This window comes from Hoplias malabaricus, chromosome 14 (assembly GCF_029633855.1).
Source record: "Hoplias malabaricus isolate fHopMal1 chromosome 14, fHopMal1.hap1, whole genome shotgun sequence".
Taxonomy (NCBI): Eukaryota; Metazoa; Chordata; class Actinopteri; order Characiformes; family Erythrinidae; genus Hoplias; species Hoplias malabaricus.
Window position 1 is genome coordinate 3123003 of NC_089813.1, and position 23136 is coordinate 3146138.

A 23136-nucleotide genomic window follows, 5' to 3' on the forward strand; every position below is an offset into this window, starting at 1 on the left:
GCGTGTAGAGTGACGTACGCACATCTGATACCTCTGGGGTGACTCGGATTAGTGTTTGTGATCCAGGATTAATCACCCGACGTCAGTACCTGACCTCACTAATGTTTATAATTAATTTATAAATGTCCATCCTGGGTTTTGGAGGGTGAGATCATAGCCTGGAAGGCCCAAAATATCCGGGTGTGACTTTCTATATTTAAATAAATATCCTGTGGATTTAAACAAACGTGTTCTAGCTGCATGTTCGAGCCTCGCCTGTGTCACGTCCTGAAACAAAGCGCAGGGAAGTGACAGGTAAATTGGGTTTATTAGTGTTTCATTACTGTTGTATTGATACTGGCAGCAGCTGATGGAAAGCAGAGCCTGCTGGGAAGCCTCAAAGGACAGTGGGTAGGTGGGTGGGATTGAATTAGAGCCTATTGGGACCAACTAGGAACATCAAAGTCAAACCACAACCCTGGGTCATCTCCCAGTACACACACACACACACACACACACCCATCCGTCAGTCACACAAACCCCAACCCCCATGTCCCTGCTGAAATCACTGAAAATCCTGGAAACGTTGAGAGGGTGCGTCCTCTTTCCTGTCTGGACAGAACAAGGATGACCATTGACCTGAAAAAGGAAAATGACAAATATCAAGGGGGAAGTACTCTGTAAGTTTGAAACCGTTTGTTTATGTTTATACATGGAGACTGACCGTATTACTGTGATCTCTCCATAGAGCAGGGGGAAACCCGGAGGAAACACACGCAGACACAGGGAGAACACACAGACAGTCACCCGGAGGAAACCCACACAGACACAGAGAGAACACACCACACTCCTCACAGACAGTCACCGGGAGCAAACCCACGCAGACACAGAGAGAACACACCACACTCCTCACAGACAGTCACCCGGAGGAAACCCACGCAGACACAGAGAGAACACACCACACTTCTCACAGACAGTCACCCGGAGGAAACCCACGCAGACACAGAGAGAACACACCACACTCCTCACAGACAGTCACCCGGAGGAAACCCACGCAGACACAGAGAGAACACACCACACTTCTCACAGACAGTCACCCGGAGGAAACCCACGCAGACACAGAGAGAACACACCACACTCCTCACAGACAGTCACCCGGAGGAAACCCACGCAGACACAAAGAGAACACACCACACTTCTCACAGACAGTCACCCGGAGGAAACCCACGCAGACACAGGGAGAACACACCACACTCCTCACAGACAGTCACCCGGAGGAAACCCACGCAGACACAGGGAGAACACACCACACTCCTCACAGACAGTCACCCGGAGCGGGACTCAAACCCACAACCTCCAGGTCAGCCATAGAGCAGCAGTGGCCTGGTGGTTACAGAGGTGGTCTTGTAACCGGAAGGTTGCCGGTTCGATCCCCAGAGCTGGGAGTAAGGCACCTAACCCCCAGGTGCCCACTGCTGCAGGCATATGAGGAGAATAAATACCTGTGTGTGTGTGTAAGCGCAGTGACCAATAAAGTGATTCTGATTCTAATTCTAGGACCCTGGAGCTGTGTGACCGTGACGCCCTAACAATAAACTTATTTTTATTCATATTTTCTTGGTTCTGCCAGTCTTTGGCTCATTCCACTGTGAGTTTGATTATGCTGTAGGTAATAGGTCTTAACTACAATTAAGAGATAACTAAATCATATGGAACGATGCACATCTCAAGCTCCACCTGCTTCCTATCGAACCTCCCACAAATGTCCCCTCCTTCTTTGGCACCAGACTCTCTAAGCAACACGTGGTAATGGGAGTGAAGGTTTATTTTAACTACTGTGCAGAAAACGTGGAACATTTCCTCCATACATGACACATATCGATCTGCAGATCTAATAAAACTCATCCAGGAGTTTAAGTAACACTGAACGATACCAGAACCATGTTATAACTTTACTGATGTAACAAATATCTCAGTGAGAGGTTCTGAAGAATATTTACAATGCAAAATGAATTAATATCTTACAGAATGAATAGCTGAGTATAAATGAGGAATTTACATACGCCATTACAACCTGTTTAATATAAGCACCACAAACGTTTTCAGTGGAACTAACGATGGAGTGGGTTTGTGGTGATGGTCATCCATTTTAATAAAATGTTCCTGAAGGTGCATAATGGTGCCGTCCATTTTATATTTTACCCTTTTGTCTTTGGCAGTTTCTTCAAGTCAAATCTTTCCTGGTTATCATTAGTAGAAAAGCTTGATTTTACAGTATACAATATATTAACATATTAACCTGAAGCTGAACCCAACGTCAGTTATGCAGCACTTGAAAATGTCAATGCAGCTTGACTAGAAGAAGCACCACACGACCACAATGACACCTTTAAGTCTCGTAATTTTCCCTCTTAAAAAGCCCAGATGTCCTGGAAGAAAGTGAACAAACAAAAGTTTGTGGGATCCGCTGTGCGCAGAAGCCCTCACTGGTCGACAAAGTGGATGTTGTAGGTGACCTGATGGCCATTGTCCCAGGCGTACAGCACCTTCTCTTTGGGGTTGTAGTCCACCTGGGTGACGAAGGCGTGCTCGTTGGTGAAGGGCAGCCTGGGCGCGGCCTCGGTGTTGGTGTGCGTGTCGTAGGCGTAGGAGATCTCGCCCTCTTTCTGGTTGTAGCTGTCCACTGCGTAAAGGACCCCACACACGATGAAGCAGTTCCCGTAGGAGTTCCGCCTCAGGCCCGTCCTCCAGGTGGTCTCCTTCTTCGTGGACAGGTCTCCAGGGTCCAGTTTGCTAATGACGATGACCTCGTGGTGCGAGTAGTCATAGTCCAGAGATGGGTAAATCACCCAGAGGCCGCTCTCGTCCACGGCAAAGTCGATGTCGGAATGACCACGCCACTTCCACGGCGTCGTGTCCTCGTACACCACGTCATGTAGCAGAGTCCAGGCCGCGACGTAGCGCATCCTCAGGTCGTATTTGATGATGTTCTTGGTGAAAGCTCGGTTATAATAGAAGGCGCCGTTGAAGACCACGTGACCGGTTCCAATCCAGTTGTACGGGAGTTTGTAGAGGTTACTCCAACGACCTGGGACAGAGAGAGAGAGAGACAGATTACATTTATGGCAACAGTTATAGTCTTGGAGTCCTGGAACTTTGAGGAATCTTGGCTGTAGCGGGCTACCTCAACACCTTTTTACCGAATTAGACTAGAAAATAAGGTCCGTCAAAATCCTATCTTGCACTGTTTGGTGAAATCGTGTCGCTGTACATGGAGTTGCTCTGTTCTATCCAAAAGTACCTGTGAGTTTAGGTTTAGATGATTTAAAGATGGGGATTTTGATGTTAGTGACCATAAACATGGCATACTATGCTTACATTTTAGCTTATATTTGTTGAATAAAATGACAAAAGAGCAGGAGAATGTTTGAATTAGTATTATACATCACACAAACAATGCTTTTAAACGTATTTCTACGCCTAATGTTACATTATGAGTTGGTTTCCCACCTTGCTTGAAATTCTCCAGGTTGCGAAACTCCACCAGGTTGTTGCCGTAGTAATAGTTGGTGACGAAGATTTTGTTGTCCTTGGCGAGAGGGTCCTTCATCCAGGCGCCTTCGTTGCGGCCATAGCTGTGGTGTTTCTCGGGCATCTCCACTGACGCAATGGTGCCCTCACACTCCAGAGATTTACCTGCTGCAGGAGAACAGAGTGTAGACACTTCGCTTAACTACCTTCCAAACTTCTTTAAGATTCAGAACCACTGCACAAGGTGCATCCACATGATCCAGATATTTGCTGCCCCCAAGAACATCTGCGCCAGATACCAACTGTTTTCAACTCTTTTAAATCATTTAGTAACTACACAGATTGACTAGCAACACCCATCCACAAAGAACAAGGTCAGTTGTACTTTCTTGAACACGCTGCCCACTAGAGAAAGTGGGCTTGTGGGTGCTCTCCAGCTGAGTGATAAGTAGAACCACCATAGTCTTATAAACACCCTACAATGACACTTTCCCACTGCACTGTCCCTATTCTACTCGACTTGGCTCTACTCAGATTTTTTACGTTTCCACTGGGTAAAGTTGGTGTCTGGTTACCTGGATCCAGTCGAGCCAAATGGAGACTAAACCGTGGCGTGTAAACCTTGCAGAGCGCTGATTGTCCAGAGAGAGTTGTCACTCTACGCTACGCAACGCAGACGACCAGCACCAACTCTCCATCTGTAAAGTCTGCAGCTACAGCATTTGTTTTATCCGAATCATGATGGCGTGGTCTTTTGAAGAGGTTCAAATGCTCTTTGGATCTGTGGCTGATGAAAGAATCCAGCGAGAGCTGGACGCTGCATAAATGGCCTACTGATCTGTCTGAACTGAGGATGGAGCTGTGTTCAGTTCCAAGCCAAAACAACAAAACGCCAAAACGCCATGAGTAAACAACACTGAAATTTGTCGTGGAAAACCAACCTGGTACCAGAACGTAGAGTCAAATAGAGTCGAGTAGTGCAGGTATCATGCAGTGGAAAAGCACCATAAATGTATTTATAAAGTCTTATGAACACATGGTTCACATGATTGTCACCATTAGGACTGGTGCTGCTTGGAGGTGGAACATAAAAGATGATCCTTCTTAGGGTCCCTAGTGTCAAAACTGGGAAACACCACTTTACACAAGAGGCCCAAAGAAAAGAAGGAAGAGGTATCAACAGTACCTGCTTTGTTAGCATTAACCTTTCCAGCACTGTCCTTGCTTCTTGGTCCCAGTGTGACTGTGATGACCGGTCTCTCTGTAGCTGGAGTGGCCTGAGTGGAACTCGTGGTCAAGAGTTCCTCAGCACTTGTTGTTTTGGAAGCAGCTGTTGTTGTTGTTGTTCTCACAGCAGCAGCGGTGGAGGTGGTGGTTGTTGTTGTTGTGGTCGGTGCCAGGGTGGTGGTGCCCTCAATGGCATCCAGGACGAGTTCGGACCCGCCTCTGCCCTCGATCTGGTGGACGGTGTGGGTTTTGGCTGGGCTTTCTTCGAATGCCAAGAAACAGCAAGGGAAGCAGAGGGAGAAAGACAGGGAGGAGAGATTACAACCTACAGTTCAGTGCTTCAGATTCCACAGCCTCTCATCAAAAGACGTATTTATTATTAATGAGACGCCGTTCATGGCAACTTCCTGCGCTGTAACCCAGTCTCTAGCCGTGATGTTTGGGCCCAGGGTTCTCTGAGTGAGCCCCTTTCATCTCGGGCCATAAAAAACACATCTCCATGAGACAATGTCAGGGAACAGACCCTGAGCTAAGCCCCCTCTTCCTGCACTGTGGGGCTGTCTGGCACTTTACCCATGAGCACTCGAGGACAGACACCAATTCAGCAGGTATTTCTGCGTCACGAGACAAGTGGGATAATGCTGCGACTGGCCAAGGCTGTCTACTGCTTACCCTCCTATACCCTCCCTCACCTCGCCTACATTTATACCTTAAAACACTTCTTCTTACGTTGTTTCTACATCACGCATCTCACATGAGATGAACACAATTGCTTTGTAGCCCCTGGATGAACCAGTTAGTGCTCCACAGAGTGGGTCACTCCACTAGTTTAAAAATGCATTATGTTTGATTAATGAGTGCTCATGCTATTTTCAGGGTAGCCAACATATGATCTTGAATAAAAATCTATTTCTCTAAGCTTTGGCCCTAACACAAAGAGATCACAGGTTCGATGGGATGGCCCCGTCCCTCATCACTGCTCATGCTGTAAGCTAGCACAGGTATCTGTCAGCTGATGTGATAGATCTGGATAGTTTGCATGCTCTTCTAATGAGGTAAACTGTTTGAAAGCAGTTTGAAAAGAAGCAGTGGCTTGGCCTCACACTCCTGAGCACTGTGTGGGAACAGAGGAGACTCCCTGAAGTTTGGAATTGAAAATGAGGACAAATTTGGAAATAATTAAAGAAATAAATTACTCATTAAACAATTTCAGAGGCACAAACCAAGACAAATCTTGAGACAACAACAGAAATGTCCACCAAAACGTTCGCAGAAAGTGACACCATGAACACATTTTAACGAGGAGTTGAAATCCAGGGGAGTTCACTACGCTGCCTCCAAGCTGTTCTGGTGCTGACAATTACTATTAACTACTCCCAGCAAGAAGAATGTACTGGAGGAAAGAGGCCGTTTATGGACCTTGCTGATGGATTTGTGCAGATCCAGGTTTACAGCAGGTTGGGGGTTTAATGGAGTCTTGTAAATGTACAGTAATTAAACGTTTCTCACTGGATCTTTATTTATTGTGAAATTCAATGTGGATTGTCATCTGTTGGCTTTGGAATTATATTCTGAAAGTAGAGCTAATGACATTGTGGAGCGGTTTCTACACAATTCGCCAAAACCCAAACAACCACCAAGCCTCAGTGTTACTGAACATTCCCATCCATTTCTCAGAACAGAACCAGGGATGAAGACGTTGATTTAGTTAATGTTCTGGAACAATAAAAGGCTTGGCGTCTGCTCTAAAAACAACAGCCATGAGACCAGGGTCTAATTACACGTTGACTTCATTAACCCTTAGACGTCCAGAGTCATTAGAGTCATTTTAAAGTAATACGATTTGTGCTAAAGTAGTTCAGTTACATCATTTAATGATTAATTACATTGTTGGGTCATAAATCACACTTTATTCTGTACTGACAAGTTTAATTACACACTTCTGGTTTAGGTCTCTTTCTCTTTACGTCAAAGAAATGACAAAATCTTTGCAAAAAATTGGTTATTTTTCCTAAAAGGACAACACCAGGCTCCCCTTCACTGCACGTGGAGAGAGAACTTTAAACACAGAATCTAAACACTGCACAGAAACATTTCTGTTGTTTCAGAAACATTTAATATCATATATTCATTCATTCATTCATTGTTTCACTTACAGTGGTTGAGGTCTGACCATTCAATCGTTCATTTTCTATGAATTATCCTGGTTTTTCACTCACTCACCCACCCACACTGTGGATGGTTTCACACATTCACCCAGTCACTCTTTCTCACACATACACACACACACACACACACATGCAGGCCATTTTGAATTGGCATTCCACCTACCCACGTGTGTTTGGACTGTGTGAGGAAAGCAGAGCACCCAGAGGAAACCCACACAGACACAGGGAGAACACACCACCCTCCTCACAGACAGTCACCCGGAGGAAACCCACGCAGACACAGGGAGAACACACCACCCTCCTCACAGACAGTCACCCGGAGGAAACCCACGCAGACACAGGGAGAACACACCACACTCCTCACAGACAGTCACCCGGAGGAAACCCACACAGACACAGAGAGAACACACCACACTCCTCGCAGACAGTCACCCGGAGGAAACCCACACAGACACAGAGAGAACACACCACACTCACAGACAGTCACCCGGAGGAAACTCACACAGACACAGAGAGAACACACCACACTCCTCACAGACAGTCACCCGGAGGAAACCCACACAGACACAGAGAGAACACACCACACTCCTCACAGACAGTCACCCGGAGGAAACCCATGCAGACACAGAGAGAACACACCACACTCCTCACAGACAGTCACCCGGAGGAAACCCACGCAGACACAGGGAGAACACACCACACTCCTCACAGACAGTCACCCGGAGGAAACCCATACAGACACAGAGAGAACACACCACACTCTTCACAGACAGTCACCCGGAGGAAACCCACACAGACACAGAGAGAACACACCACACTCCTCACAGACAGTCACCCGGAGGAAACCCACACAGACACAGGGAGAACACACCACATTTCTCACAGACAGTCACCCGAATCACATTGATTCATATCAAAATAACGTAGTTATAACATTTTTGCTATCAGTGTGAAGCAGATATTCATTGACCTCTGATGATATAGACACACCTCTCTCTCCTCTCGCCGTGTCGTCTCCGTCAGTGTCATCCACTCGAGATGCTTTATAGTAAGTGATTCCTCGGATGACGCCCGGCTGGTGACCCAGAGTCTTGGCCTTGGCCGTGGGGTCAGGTTTCGCAGGTTTGACCGCTTTGGCCTGCGGCTCCTTCTTGGGTTTAACTGGCTTCTCTTTGGCTTGTTTGGGCGGAGCTTTGGCCACTGGGGGCTTTTTATTGGTGGCTTTCACCACCTCCTTGGGCTTCTTATTCTCTGTGGCCTACAGATTAACACAGTGTTTTATGGGTCAGTGTGAGGAGAGTCTGGGTTCAATTACCATTCTTTAGGAAATGATTCAACTGTAACTGTAACTGAATTACATCCGGTGATTGCTTAGCCTTTACTTCTCCCTTTACCTCAGATCAGAGGTCTTCAGTCAGTGGGGAGTGAAGGAAATGCAGAGTGGGGGGATGTGAGCTTGTAAAATATATATTTAATTTAAACACTTCTAATGAAACTAAGGAAATGTTCTTATTTTTCACTAATTTGGAACACTGGTTAATTATATTTTTACAATAAGGAACCATCATCAGTGTCAGGTGAGAGGGGGCTGCGAATGGACCCATGGATGAGGAGAGAAAGCCCCCCAGAGCAGGAGTGTTTGTTCTGTTTATATGAACAGAAAAGCGGATGCTCTTATCGTCATGTGCTTCAGTTTATTTTATTTTTTTTGTTCCCGGTTAATAGCATACAATAAAAGCCCTGGAAAAATGGGATGAATTATTTTTTTTTGTATAATGTCTGTGTTTTAACAGAACTACAGTTTTTATGAAAGACTAATTTCAGATCTTGGATCTGATAATAAAGTATTATCTGATCTAATCTGATCTAATCTAATGAATCTGTTTTTTGTATAATGTCTGTGTTTTAACGTTAATTGTTGGTATGTTAATGTATTGTGTGTTAACAGAGCTACAATTTTCATGAAGGACTAATTTCAGATCTTGGATCTGATAATAAAGTATTATCTGATCTAATCTAATCTAATGAATCTGTTTTTTTTTTGTATAATGTCTGTGTTTTAACGTTAATTGTTGTAATGTTAATGTATTGTGTGTTAACAGAGCTACAATTTTCATGAAGGACTAATTACAGATCTTGGATCTGATAATAAAGTATTATCTTATCTGATCTAATCTAATCTAATGAATCTGTTTGTTTTTTGGTTGTTTTTTACACAAATGTTGCCGTAGTTTACTTATGGAGACGAATTGGGGGTCTCCAGAGGAAACAGTTTGAATACCTCTGCTTAAGATGAGGTGCAAAAACACTTGACTTACACATCTACTAACAAAGTATGCACAACAGCAGATGGACGATAATACTGTCCTAACAGTCACTGGAGATGAATGGACAGTGATTGTAGAAACAAGGAGGTGGTTTTAATGTTATGGCTGGTATGTGTCTCGTGTGTTACCTGAGCTTTGTTCTCAGCTGCTGAGTCTTTCTGCAGAAGCTGAAGTCCCAGGTTGGAGATTTCCTTCTTGATGCTGACCATGATGTCCGAGTAGTTCTCGTACTTCTTCAGCTGATTGGACAGGTCCATCACACTGTCCCGAACAAAGTCGTTCTCTCTGGTCAGGTTCGTCTTTATCGTCTGTGAATAAATGACGCAAGTAACTCTCAGCACACATTCTCAGCACCCACCCCTGCCTTTACAGGATCTAACTGATAAAGTACACACACAATCGCATTACAGTTCCCTTACCTCCTCCAGGGTGTTCATCTGGTCCACGACTTTGTTCATGTAGGCGTGAACCTTCATCAGATCCATACTGTACAGTGTCCCCTCCAGCAGGTCCACCATGGAATGAAGCTAAACATACAACCAGACACACACACAATATACACAATGAATGTGTTGCTTAGTATTGACAAAGTAGCTTTGCTATTGGTAAAAAAATGGTCCAAAAATGGCCAAAGCCGAAGCTGTTACTTTAATTTTGAGTTTTAAATTTGTAAAATGTTTGTAATTTATCTGTAATAATGCAGCAGGTACATTCTGACATCATTCCACCTTAAATAGTACAGCAGGTACATTCTGACATCACTCCATCTTAAATAGTACAGCAGGTACATTCTGACATCATTCCACCTCAAATAGTACAGCAGGTACATTCTGACATCATTCCACCTTAAATAGTACAGCAGGTACATTCTGACATCATTCCACCTTAAATACTACAGCAGGTACATTCTGACTTCATTCCACCTCAAATAGTACAGCAGGTACATTCTGACATCATTCCACCTTAAATAGTACAGCAGGTACATTCTGACATCATTCTATCTCAAATAGTACAGCAGGTACATTCTGACATCATTCCACCTCAAATAGTACAGCAGGTACATTCTGACATCATTCCACCTTAAATAGTACAGCAGGTACATTCTGACATCACTCCACATTAAATAGTACAGCAGGTACATTCTGACATCATTCCACCTTAAATAGTACAGCAGGTACATTCTGGCATCATTCCACCTTAAATAGTACAGCAGGTACATTCTGACATCATTCCACCTCAAATAGTACAGCAGGTACATTCTGACATCACTCCACCTTAAATAGTACAGCAGGTACATTCTGACATCATTCCACCTTAAATAGTACAGCAGGTACATTCTGGCATCATTCCACCTTAAATAGTACAGCAGGTACATTCTGACATCACTCCATCTTAAATAGTACAGCAGGTACATTCTGACATCATTCCACCTTAAATAGTACAGCAGGTACCTTCTGACATCATTCAACATTAAATAGTACAGCAGGTACATTCTGACATCATTCCACCTTAAATAGTACAGCAGGTACATTCTGACATCATTCCACCTTAAATAGTACAGCAGGTACATTCTGACATCATTCCACCTCAAATAGTACAGCAGGTACATTCTGACATCATTCCACCTTAAATAGTACAGCAGGTACATTCTGACATCATTCCACCTCAAATAGTACAGCAGGTACATTCTCACATCATTCCACCTTAAATAGTACATCAGTTAGATTCTGACATCACTCCACCTCAAATAGTACAGCAGGAACATTCTGACATCATTCCACCTTAAATAGTACAGCAGGTACATTCTGACATCATTCCACCTCAAATAGAACAGCAGGTACATTCTGACATCATTCCACCTTAAATAGTACAGCAGGTACATTCTGACATCATTCCACCTTAAATAGTACAGCAGGTACATTCTGGCATCATTCCACCTCAAATAGTACAGCAGGAACATTCTGACATCATTCCACCTCAAATAGTACAGCAGGTACATTCTGGCATCATTCCACCTTAAATAGTACAGCAGGTACATTCTGACATCGTTCCACCTTAAATAGTACAGCAGGTACATTCTGACATCATTCCACCTCAAATAGTACAGCAGGTACATTCTGACATCATTCCACCTTAAATAGTACAGCAGGTACATTCTGGCATCATTCCACCTCAAATAGTACAGCAGGAACATTCTGACATCATTCCACCCTAAATAGTACAGCAGGCACATTCTGACATCATTCCACCTTAAATAGTACAGCAGGTACATTCTGACATCATTCCACCTTAAATAGTACAGCAGGTACATTCTGACATCATTCCACCTTAAATAGTACAGCAGGTACATTCTGACATCATTCCACCTTAAATAGTACAGCAGGTACATTCTGACATCACTCCACCTTAAATAGTACAGCAGGTACATTCTGACATCATTCCACCCTAAATAGTACAGCAGGTACATTCTGACATCATTCCACCTCAAATAGTACAGCAGGTACATTCTGACATCACTCCACCTTAAATAGTACAGCAGGTACATTCTGACATCATTCCACCCTAAATAGTACAGGAGGTACATTCTGACATCATTCCACCTTAAATAGTACAGCAGGTACATTCTGACATCACTCCACCTTAAATAGTACAGCAGGTACATTCTGACATCATTCCACCCTAAATAGTACAGCAGGCACATTCTGGTGCCTAGGTGTCACAGTGTCACTGCTGCACTGTTTAAGGAGAAATGACCTTAATGAAGCTGAGGCGCTGGCTTGTGCCTGGGCAGTGACCCTACTATCAGTAATCTAACTTCCTTTGACAAATGCAGCTGTTCATCTAAAAAGTCCTTTTTATAAACATCCTGATTTTATCTGGAGACCCCAGTGAGACACAACAAAGGAAACTTAAGGCAAATGTGTGTAACTCAAACCTGTCGGGTCTCTGCATGGAATCCTTTTACATATAAAACGCTTATATAAGGCAAATATCCTTCCATATGTTTCCTCTTTAATGTGGCGTGCCCTGTAGGTCCCGGGGACGACTGGATGAGTCGAACATAAGTCACTGGTGGTGTTTCTGGGTGTAGTCAGGGATTATAGGATTGTACTGTTTTTATTGGGACAGTATGTGTGCGTGCATTCGATAATCTATAGCTAATCAAATCTGATGCACGGGCTGTAGCTCTCATCTTTAAAGTAACACTAGGTAAGATTTGGTAGTTTTGCTCCTGGGCTCCCCCTACAGTTGTAAATGTAATTCAGTTTTTCAGCACTATCCTGAAATCAAGGTGAAGGGAGGGTGGAAGGTATGTGTGTTTCCTACCCTCCTCATAAGTTACATAGTGCAGTTTCTGCAGTGCTGAGCCTGGATTAACAACAACAGAGGCTTTGTTCTCCCTGTTACGGCTCAGTGACGCTGTAATTTTAAGGTATTAATAAGTCTGACCTTTATATATTTGTCAAGATGTGGTCGGGTGTGAAACCTTCTACAAGCCTTCTAGATGTTGGAACATAGCTGCGAGGATTTGATGGTAGCCATGTGAGCATTAGTGGGTTGCTAATTGTAGACGATTAACTCTGGATCATAAACACCACTCCGACTCATCTCAGTGGTGGAGCTCCATCACTCCATCACACCACTCCACATCCCAGTGCTGGGGGTTTTATACCCCTCAGGCTGACACTTGGCATTGGGCACGGTTAAACAGAACGCAAGAAAGTTACTATCAACTTTGTCCTGGTAAAAAAAACAGTGTTGCTATCGTCATCTTGTGAGTGTGCAGCTCTACCTTGAGCAGTTCAGGTGCTTGTTTCTTCAGTTTCTCGGTCTTCCACTCGTTCTCACAAGGATTGAGGGATGAGGGCGGAGCGGAGCAGGAGCATTTACAGTCCGAGCCTGAGCTGACCGTCTCCACGGCATAAAAATCGTCCACTCGCAGCGTCCCTTCCCGGAGCCTGGCACAGGCCTCAGCACTCAGAGGACGCATCATACATTTACAACGACAGTCCGACCCTTCAGAGGTCATTCTCACAGGCTCCACATCTCCGAACAACTGAGAGAGAGAGAGAGAGAGAGAGAGAGAGAGAGAGAGAGAGAGAGAGAGAGAGCGAGAGACAGAGAGAGAGAGAGAGAGAGAGAGAGAGAGAGAGAGAGACAGAGAGAGAGCGAGAGACAGAGAGAGAGAGAGAGAGAGTGAGAGAGACAGAGAGAGAATGAGAGAGAGAGAGAGAGAGAGAGAGAGAGAGAGAGAGCAAGAGAGAGAGAGCGAGAGACGGAGAGAGCGAGAGAGAGAGCGAGAGAGAAAGAGCAATAGAGACAGAGAGAGAGCGAGAGCAAGAGCGAGAGAGAGAAAGAGAAAGAGAGAGAGAGAGAGAGAGAGAGAGAGAGAATAAACTTTAATACTGAGAGTTGTCATTTCCTGCAGTTACTCTTTTTCTGTTTATCTAGTGGCCTGGATGTAGCAGAGATTCTCCACTAAACTTTAAACATGGCTGTTCTCCATGTGGTTGACCCACTCTGTGGACCATAAACAGGTTCCTTCAGAATCACTTTCTATGTCAAATAAATTTACATTATATCAACACTGTCATATTTCAAAAATGTACAGGAGAATGCTCTTATTTCTCTCATTTAACAAAAGTTCATGCAGCAATCTGTTAATATTGTTTTATATTACTATTTTTATTATTTTAATATATATTTATTGTATAATATATATGATCATTTTGATTGGTTGATTCATTTTTAATGAAATGTTGGCACAGTGTAAAAGGCAGTTTCTAAAATGCAATGTTAGAGGAATTTTTTAAAATATGTCACTGTTGTTGATGTGAGAAATGTAATCTCTGTTAGAAGCCTCTGTTTATCGTCTGGACACAGTCATGTGTCGTGACAACACTGGGTCCTTGGGGCACGGCTAAAACCAAAGTGCAACAGAAGCGCAACAAAGCTGGAACTCTGCATTTAGCCCATCCACTGCAGAGAACACACACACTCACACACACACACACACACACACACACACACACGCACACATACACACAGAGACTGGTGGGCAACCAGCCACTGCACCAAAGAAAGCAAAACACATAAATGGAAATGCCCGCGATCAGGAAATCACATAGGCTCTTATTTTATTTTGACTATCTAATGCTACAGGGAGTGGGGTGAGTCAGTTGCTCTTTAAATTAAGGCAAAACACCCCACAAACATGGGTTATGCCCCTGCAGTGACTATAGTTACATTTGATTATTGAATCAAACAAGCAGCAGAAATTTATAAAGTATAAATTGAATTTTCACTGGAGGAGAAATGTCTATCTACACTCATTTTTAGTCGGTGAACTGTTCTCAGTCCAGCAGTGACACTGAGGGGTTTAAAAACTCCAGCAGCACTGCTGTGTCTGATCCACTCTACACCAGCACAACACACACTAACACACCACCACCACGTCAGTGTCACTGCAGCGCTGAGAATGATCCACCACCACATCACACCTGCTCTGTGGCGCTGAAGGACAAGGCAAAAAGGTAGATAAAGTATGCAGAGCAACAGATGGACCACACTTTGTAGCTACAAAGTGCTCCTGTGTGGTCAGTGGAGCTGAGAGAATGGACAGTGAGTGTAGAAACAAGGTAGGTGTTCCTAATCCAGTGATTGTTGTGTAGACCCTAGCTCATTAACCTGACTCTGTTTGACCCCGAAGGTCAGGCTGTAAACTCTCTCCTCGGCCTGGGAACTTTACGGAGCGCAGAGAGTGGATTGGTTTTAAACTATAAAGAGAGAAAGACTCTTTCATCTTTTACTTCAGTCCTCCAACCCAGATCTCTCCAAAACTAACGCGGTGATTACCCGCCCTCTTTCAGGCCCTGACCCCTGGACTTGACCCCTAAAGCCCTGTGGAAGGGATCAGGTGAGAGGCCGCGGTGGACAAAGCCTGGTGATGTTCATTGTTTAAAGATTAATCCCAGGATTTCATTAACCTAATCACTTCTGCTCTGTCTACGCTGTTTCTTATAAACCCAGGTGAATCACTGCTTACTCAATAGTTCTTTTCGTCTTTTGTGATGTCACAATAATCAACCCCTTTATAAATTTCCACCTGTTCAGCCTACAGCAGCTTGGCCCCGCCCATTCATGCATTTACTCATCTTCTATAACCACTTCATCCTTATCTTTGAAAAATGTAATTCACCCAGTCATTCACAACTGTGGACAAAGTCACACACTCACCCAGTCACTTACACACACCTCTAGACAATTTCACAAACTCACCCATTTATCACACACTCACCCAGTCACTTACACACACCTGTGGACCGTTTCCCACGCTCACCCATTCATCACACACTCAGCCAGCCACTTACACACACCCGTGGACAGTTTCACAAATTCACCCATTCATCACACACTCACCCAGTCACTTACACACACCTGTGGACAGTTTCACACACTCACCCATTCATCACACACTCAGCCAATCACTTACACACACCTGTGGACAGTTTCACAAATTCACCCATTCATCACACACTCAGCCAGTCACTTACACACACCTGTGGACAGTTTCACAAATTCACCCATTCATCACACACTCAGCCAGCCACTTACACACACCCGTGGACAGTTTCACAAATTCACCCATTCATCACACACTCACCCAGTCACTTACACACACCTGTGGACAGTTTCACACACTCACCCATTCATCACACACTCAGCCAATCACTTACACACACCTGTGGACAGTTTCACAAATTCACCCATTCATCACACACTCAGCCAGTCACTTACACACACCTGTGGACAGTTTCACAAATTCACCCATTCATCACACACTCAGCCAGTCACTTACACACACCTGTGGACAGTTTCACAAATTCACCCATTCATCACATACTCACCCAGCCACTTACACACACCTGTGGACAGTTTCACAAATTCACCCATTCATCACACACTCAGCCAGTCACTTACACACAGCTGTGGACAGTTTCACAAATTCACCCATTCATCACATACTCACCCAGTCACACACAGCTGTGGACAGTTTCACAAATTCACCCATTCATCACATACTCACCAGGTCACACACAGCTGTGGACAGTTTCACAAATTCACCCATTCATCACACACTTAGCCAGTCACTTACACACACCTGTGGACAGTTTCACAAATTCATCCATTCATCACATACTCACCCAGTCACACACAGCTGTGGACAGTTTCACAAATTCACCCATTCATCACACACTCAGCCAGTCACTTACACACAGCTGTGGACAGTTTCACCAACTCACCCATTCATCACACACTCAGCCAGTCACTTACACACACACCTGTGGACAGTTTCACACACTCACCCATTCATCACACACTCACCCAGTCACTTACACACACCTGTGGACAGTTTCACAAACTCACCCATTCATCACACACTCAGCCAATCACTTACACACACCTGTGGACAGTTTCACATGCTCACCCATTCATCACACACTCACCCAGTCACTTACACACACCTGTGGAGATACATTTACCTGTGGACAGTTTCACAAATTCACCCATTCATCACACACTCACCCAGTCACTCACACACACCTGTGGACAGTTTCACACACTCACCCATTCATCACACACTCAGCCAATCACTTACACACACCTGTGGACAGTTTCACAAATTCACCCATTCATCACACACTCAGCCAGTCACTTACACACACCTGTGGACAGTTTCACAAATTCACCCATTCATCACACACTCAGCCAGTCACTTACACACACCTGTGGACAGTTTCACAAATTCACCCATTCATCACATACTCACCCAGCCACTTACACACACCTGTGGACAGTTTCACAAATTCACCCATTCATCACACACTCAGCCAGTCACTTACACACAGCTGTGGACAGTTTCACAAATTCACCCATTCATCACATACTCACCCAGTCACACACAGCTGTGGACAGTTTCACAAATTCACCCATTCATCACATACTCACCAGGTCACACACAGCTGTGGACAGTTTCACAAATTCACCCATTCATCACACACTCAGCCAGTCACTTACACACAGCTGTGGACAGTTTCACCAACTCACCCATTCATCACACACTCAGCCAGTCACTTACACACACACCTGTGGACAGTTTCACACACTCACCCATTCATCACACACTCACCCAGTCACTTACACACACCTGTGGACAGTTTCACAAACTCACCCATTCATCACACACTCAGCCAATCACTTACACACACCTGTGGACAGTTTCACATGCTCACCCATTCATCACACACTCACCCAGTCACTTACACACACCTGTGGAGATACATTTACCTGTGGACAGTTTCACAAATTCACCCATTCATCACACACTCACCCAGTCACTCACACACACCTGTGGACAGTTTCACACACTCACCCATTCATCACACACTCAGCCAATCACTTACACACACCTGTGGACAGTTTCACAAATTCAGCCATTCATCACACACTCAGCCAGTCACTTACACACACCTGTGGACAGTTTCACAAATTCACCCATTCATCACACACTCAGCCAGTCACTTACACACACCTGTGGACAGTTTCACAAATTCACCCATTCATCACATACTCACCCAGCCACTTACACACACCTGTGGACAGTTTCACAAATTCACCCATTCATCACACACTCAGCCAGTCACTTACACACAGCTGTGGACAGTTTCACAAATTCACCCATTCATCACATACTCACCCAGTCACACACAGCTGTGGACAGTTTCACAAATTCACCCATTCATCACATACTCACCAGGTCACACACAGCTGTGGACAGTTTCACAAATTCACCCATTCATCACACACTTAGCCAGTCACTTACACACACCTGTGGACAGTTTCACAAATTCACCCATTCATCACATACTCACCCAGTCACACACAGCTGTGGACAGTTTCACAAATTCACCCATTCATCACACACTCAGCCAGTCACTTACACACAGCTGTGGACAGTTTCACCAACTCACCCATTCATCACACACTCAGCCAGTCACTTACACACACACCTGTGGACAGTTTCACACACTCACCCATTCATCACACACTCACCCAGTCACTTACACACACCTGTGGACAGTTTCACACACTCACCCATTCATCACACACTCACCCAGTCACTTACACACACCTGTGGACAGTTTCACAAACTCACCCATTCATCACACACTCAGCCAATCACTTACACACACCTGTGGACAGTTTCACATGCTCACCCATTCATCACACACTCACCCAGTCACTTACACACACCTGTGGAGATACATTTACCTGTGGACAGTTTCACAAATTCACCCATTCATCACACACTCACCCAGTCACTTACACACACCTGTGGGCAGTTTCACACACTCACCCATTCATCACACACTCAGCCAATCACTTACACACACCTGTGGACAGTTTCACAAATTCACCCATTCATCACACACTCAGCCAGTCACTTACACACACCTGTGGACAGTTTCACAAATTCACCCATTCATCACATACTCACCCAGCCACTTACACACACCTGTGGACAGTTTCACAAATTCACCCATTCATCACACACTCAGCCAGTCACTTACACACAGCTGTGGACAGTTTCACAAATTCACCCATTCATCACATACTCACCCAGTCACACACAGCTGTGGACAGTTTCACAAATTCACCCATTCATCACATACTCACCAGGTCACACACAGCTGTGGACAGTTTCACAAATTCACCCATTCATCACACACTTAGCCAGTCACTTACACACACCTGTGGACAGTTTCACAAATTCACCCATTCATCACATACTCACCCAGTCACACACAGCTGTGGACAGTTTCACAAATTCACCCATTCATCACACACTCAGCCAGTCACTTACACACAGCTGTGGACAGTTTCACCAACTCACCCATTCATCACACACTCAGCCAGTCACTTACACACACACCTGTGGACAGTTTCACACACTCACCCATTCATCACACACTCACCCAGTCACTTACACACACCTGTGGACAGTTTCACAAACTCACCCATTCATCACACACTCAGCCAATCACTTACACACACCTGTGGACAGTTTCACATGCTCACCCATTCATCACACACTCACCCAGTCACTTACACACACCTGTGGAGATACATTTACCTGTGGACAGTTTCACACACTCACACCTTTCAACAATGGTACACGGCTGCCAACATGCCAACATCTGGACTGTGGGAGGAAACCCACACAGACACAGGGAGAACACACCACACTCCTCACAGACTGTGGCCCAGTGACAGGATCAAACCCAGGACCCCGAGACCCTGGAGCTGTGGGGCAGTGACACTACGGGTCCCGCACCTTCCCTCTGGAGACATAAGGAGTGTTTCCACCCACTAACTTTTCTACGACACAGCATTGGTGTTATACATTTAACAACCATCAGAGAGGAAACCGAGGTCAGACTAATCCACCATAGCTGTCTCTCTGAACAACGGACCACAGACAGACGTCGTGCTGCAGGTGCGGCTGGTACAGACCCGGTTTAAAGCTTGTGCTCGGGGCCAAGGCTCGTTCTGGTTCTGCTGTGAGCAGCTCTTAACTAACTCTGACACTCAGGAGCCTGGGCCACGGTGGGGGAAAAAAACCCGTCTCTAAATCCCTCTTAATGAATCGTGATCCATTCACTTACAGAGGAACGAGAAGGGCACCAACGGCAGGGCGAGCCAGATACAGTAAACACACTCTCTCGCTCTCTCTTTCTGCTGGTTATTGCTCTTGCTCTATCTCTCTTCCTGTTATTTCACTCCCTCTCTGTCTGTTAAGTCTCTGTCTCTTTCTGTTTTTCCTTTCTCTCCTTCTGTGGTTCTCACCTTCTGTTTATCTTCCTGTGTTTTTGATTCTCCTTATATCTGCTTTCTCCCTTTCTCATCTGTTTCTGTCTCTTTTCTCTCTCTCTCTCTCTCCATCTGTTAGGGATTATAAACCTTCTTCGTGGCCGGTAACCGTGGCGTTTTCTTTGAAGCGTACCCTGAGGGAAGTGAAAATGTTGTAAATCCAGCGAGAGGCGACGGGACCTGAGTGGATTTTCAGGGACTCCTGTGAAGATCGGATTCTCTAAATAACCCAAACCCGTCCCGCAGCTATGTGTGTGCTTTTGTTTCCTCTGTAACATCTTCCACACGAGCATGTGCCCTGGGAAGAACGCGTACGATGTCGTAAGGCCTTAATTGGCCCGATATGAAGCTTCATAAAAGCCAGGTGCTGGGTGAAGAGAAGCTCCCTGTGTCTAGTGCTGAGTCCAGAGCGATGAGAGCCATATGTTCTTCAAAGCTGCCGGACCTTTACATTAACGTTCTTACGTGACCCGGACCCTGACGGTAGCTTTAATATCAGCAGCACTTAGAGAAGCTGTAAATCTTTATGTGGTGTGGAGACCTGCGAGGCCAGACTGGCTCACGTTGTGCTAATGTTTACAGCGCTATGAGGGTGGATGCCTGCGAGATGACGTCTCGTTATCAGCTTTTCTGTGATTGTGGAGCTCTAACATTCATTCATTCATTGTCTGTAAACATTTATCCAGTTCAGATTCGAGTGGGTCCTATCTGGAAACACTGGGCGCAGGGTGGGATCACATCCTGGAGGGGGCGCCAGTCCTTAGCAGGGCGACACACACTATTAAGACATTGCATATTCAGGACCGGTCAAACTTGGACTTGACATAAACTCCATTTTCTCATTTATAATGACCATAAGAACACGTAAAGACTGTAGTCCACCTGTTGCTCTGCATACTTTATCTCCCGTTCACCTTGTTCTTCAACGCCCAACGCCAGAGCAGGTGTGGATCGTTCTCAGCGCTGCAGTGACACTGACATAGTGGTGGTGTGTTAGTGTGTGTTGTGCAGGTACGAGTGGATCAGACACAGCAGTGCCTGCTCGAGTTTTAATAATAAATACCAAGCCGGCAGCACCCCGTGGCCGTTGATGAAGGACTAGAGGACGACCGACACACACAGCAAAGGAAGACAGAACTGCTGCATCTCATTTGCTAATGTGAGTTTGGATCTGATAATGATCCAGAGAATCAAGTCTCTAACTTTAAGATCCGTACGACCGCATCCTCTTCTGTTTCTAACTGAGACGTTAGGCCCCGAGTTGTTCGTCCAGAGGCTTTAGATTGTCATCTTTCCCCCTGAGATTTAGGGTCGCATGTGGAAGCGGTTATAAACAGTTGGAGGATTCAGCATTTCAGAGATTCCTCACTGATCGAGACGTCTGTTTCGTCTGTTCTGCCCAGTGCCACGTTGTGCTCTGTGTGTGTGTGTGTGTGTTTTGTAAGGTGTGTTATGTAATGTCTTCCCTTCATCCTCACTTTAAAAGTACCACAGCCCTCCAGATCAGGATCTGATGATAAGGCGTGTGATGAAATGAATGTGTATTAACATGAGCTTAAAGTAACAATGGGTAGAATATCTACCTTAAAAATACAGCTTCAAAATCATTGTGATGCTACACTGAGCTGTAATAGGGATAATAGCACCTCTGTCGTTGATACTCCGGCCTCAGCACTGCAGAAACCACACTATGTATGTTTTGGGGGAGGGTAGGAAACCTCCCTGCTCTCTTTCACCTCCCTTTGATTTCAGGACAGAGCTGTAAATGTGACACTGCAACAGTAGGGGGAGCCCTGTAGCAAAAATAGAAAATCTTACCTGCTGTTACTTTAAGGCGACCATTATCTCTGTCCTCTCACTTTACACACACGGATCAGCCATAACATTAAAACCAACCCCTCATTGTCCAGCTCCACTGACCGTACAGACAGATAGGAACTATGAGGATTACATCCGATGTGTGTGCTTCCTTTGAGACGCTTATCCCTTTGAATTCACGCTGAAATGTAGCAGCGTAATCTAATCAGATCCAATAGTGGTAAATTCCGAGATGTCATTTTTAAATCAGCTTCCTAAGGAGCCATAATGGAATCGGTGAGAGGTCAGTGCTGGTGGCTGGGTCCAGTTTGGGGAGAGAAAGGAAAGGCCCTCATTAAAAGGGATTAGTACCAAGCCCACAGCCAGAGTTAATCACACTCCTCCATGACAGGCTCACCGTGTGGTGGACAGGCCGCCGGAAGAGGAAGAGTTTAATCCCGACTCGACTCGCTCCTTTGTGTGCGAACAGCGTGTGAGGAGAGCATTAATCAGTGTTTAAAAAGCTGCTGTGGGAGTTATTATTGTCCTGCAGAAGCAAAACCCACTTTCTCTCTCATGCAGCAGCACAAAAAGACCTCTTTTTCATGAGCTAATTAGGTGAAATGTGTCCGAACAAACACGCACACACACACACACACACACACACACACACACACACTATGGCCTGGTGAGTTTCGACAATGGCAGCACTTGTTAACTTGAATGAATGACTCAGTGTTATGATCAGTTTGGTGAAGTGTATGCTGTTTGGGCTCTTTTAGTGGCGAGCCCCCGGTGTGTGCACGTTTAGGGGGAGGGGCCAAAGATGGATGAGATATTTAACATAAAGGAATGTCCTTTATAATAAGCACAGTGTCAAACAGCAGCTTTTCTGTCCACACCTTCTGGATGAAAAGCTTTAACTGTGCATTGTTTCTCTTAACATTCTGCGGCCCGAGAGCATTTTCGGGTTTGTTCTCACTGGTCAGAGCGGTACCGGCTCTCTCTGGACTGAGCCCGGTTTGATCCAGAACACTGGGGACAATGACCTTTCACCCTAAAGCAGAAAAGCCGAAGTTCAAACTCTCAGTGTGAGGGGGCATTGGTCGTTGGTCGGTTCCACACAGAAACGACACACATCTTTATGAGCTACACACTGTGAGAGACTGAGCTCA

General features: G+C 45.1%; 1 protein-coding gene across 2 annotated transcripts in view; it reads right to left on the bottom strand.

Annotated features, from left to right (window-relative positions):
- Positions 1–1796: 1796 nt before the first annotated feature.
- Positions 1797–23136, bottom strand: part of olfml2a (olfactomedin-like 2A) — a 32553-nt gene continuing 11213 nt past the window's right edge. The window contains exons 2-8 of one of the 2 annotated variants that reach the window (XM_066643964.1): positions 13026–13289; positions 9652–9759; positions 9361–9540; positions 7896–8163; positions 4697–4999; positions 3490–3675; positions 1797–3067 (exon numbers count right to left, since the gene is read on the bottom strand). In XM_066643964.1, the coding sequence (XP_066500061.1) occupies positions 2463–3067; positions 3490–3675; positions 4697–4999; positions 7896–8163; positions 9361–9540; positions 9652–9759; positions 13026–13289 (1914 nt within the window). In that variant the 3' untranslated portion in view covers positions 1797–2462. Of the gene's footprint in view, positions 3068–3489; positions 3679–4696; positions 5000–7895; positions 8164–9360; positions 9541–9651; positions 9760–13025; positions 13290–23136 lie in introns of both variants that reach the window. The other variant, XM_066643963.1, reaches the window with a different exon arrangement.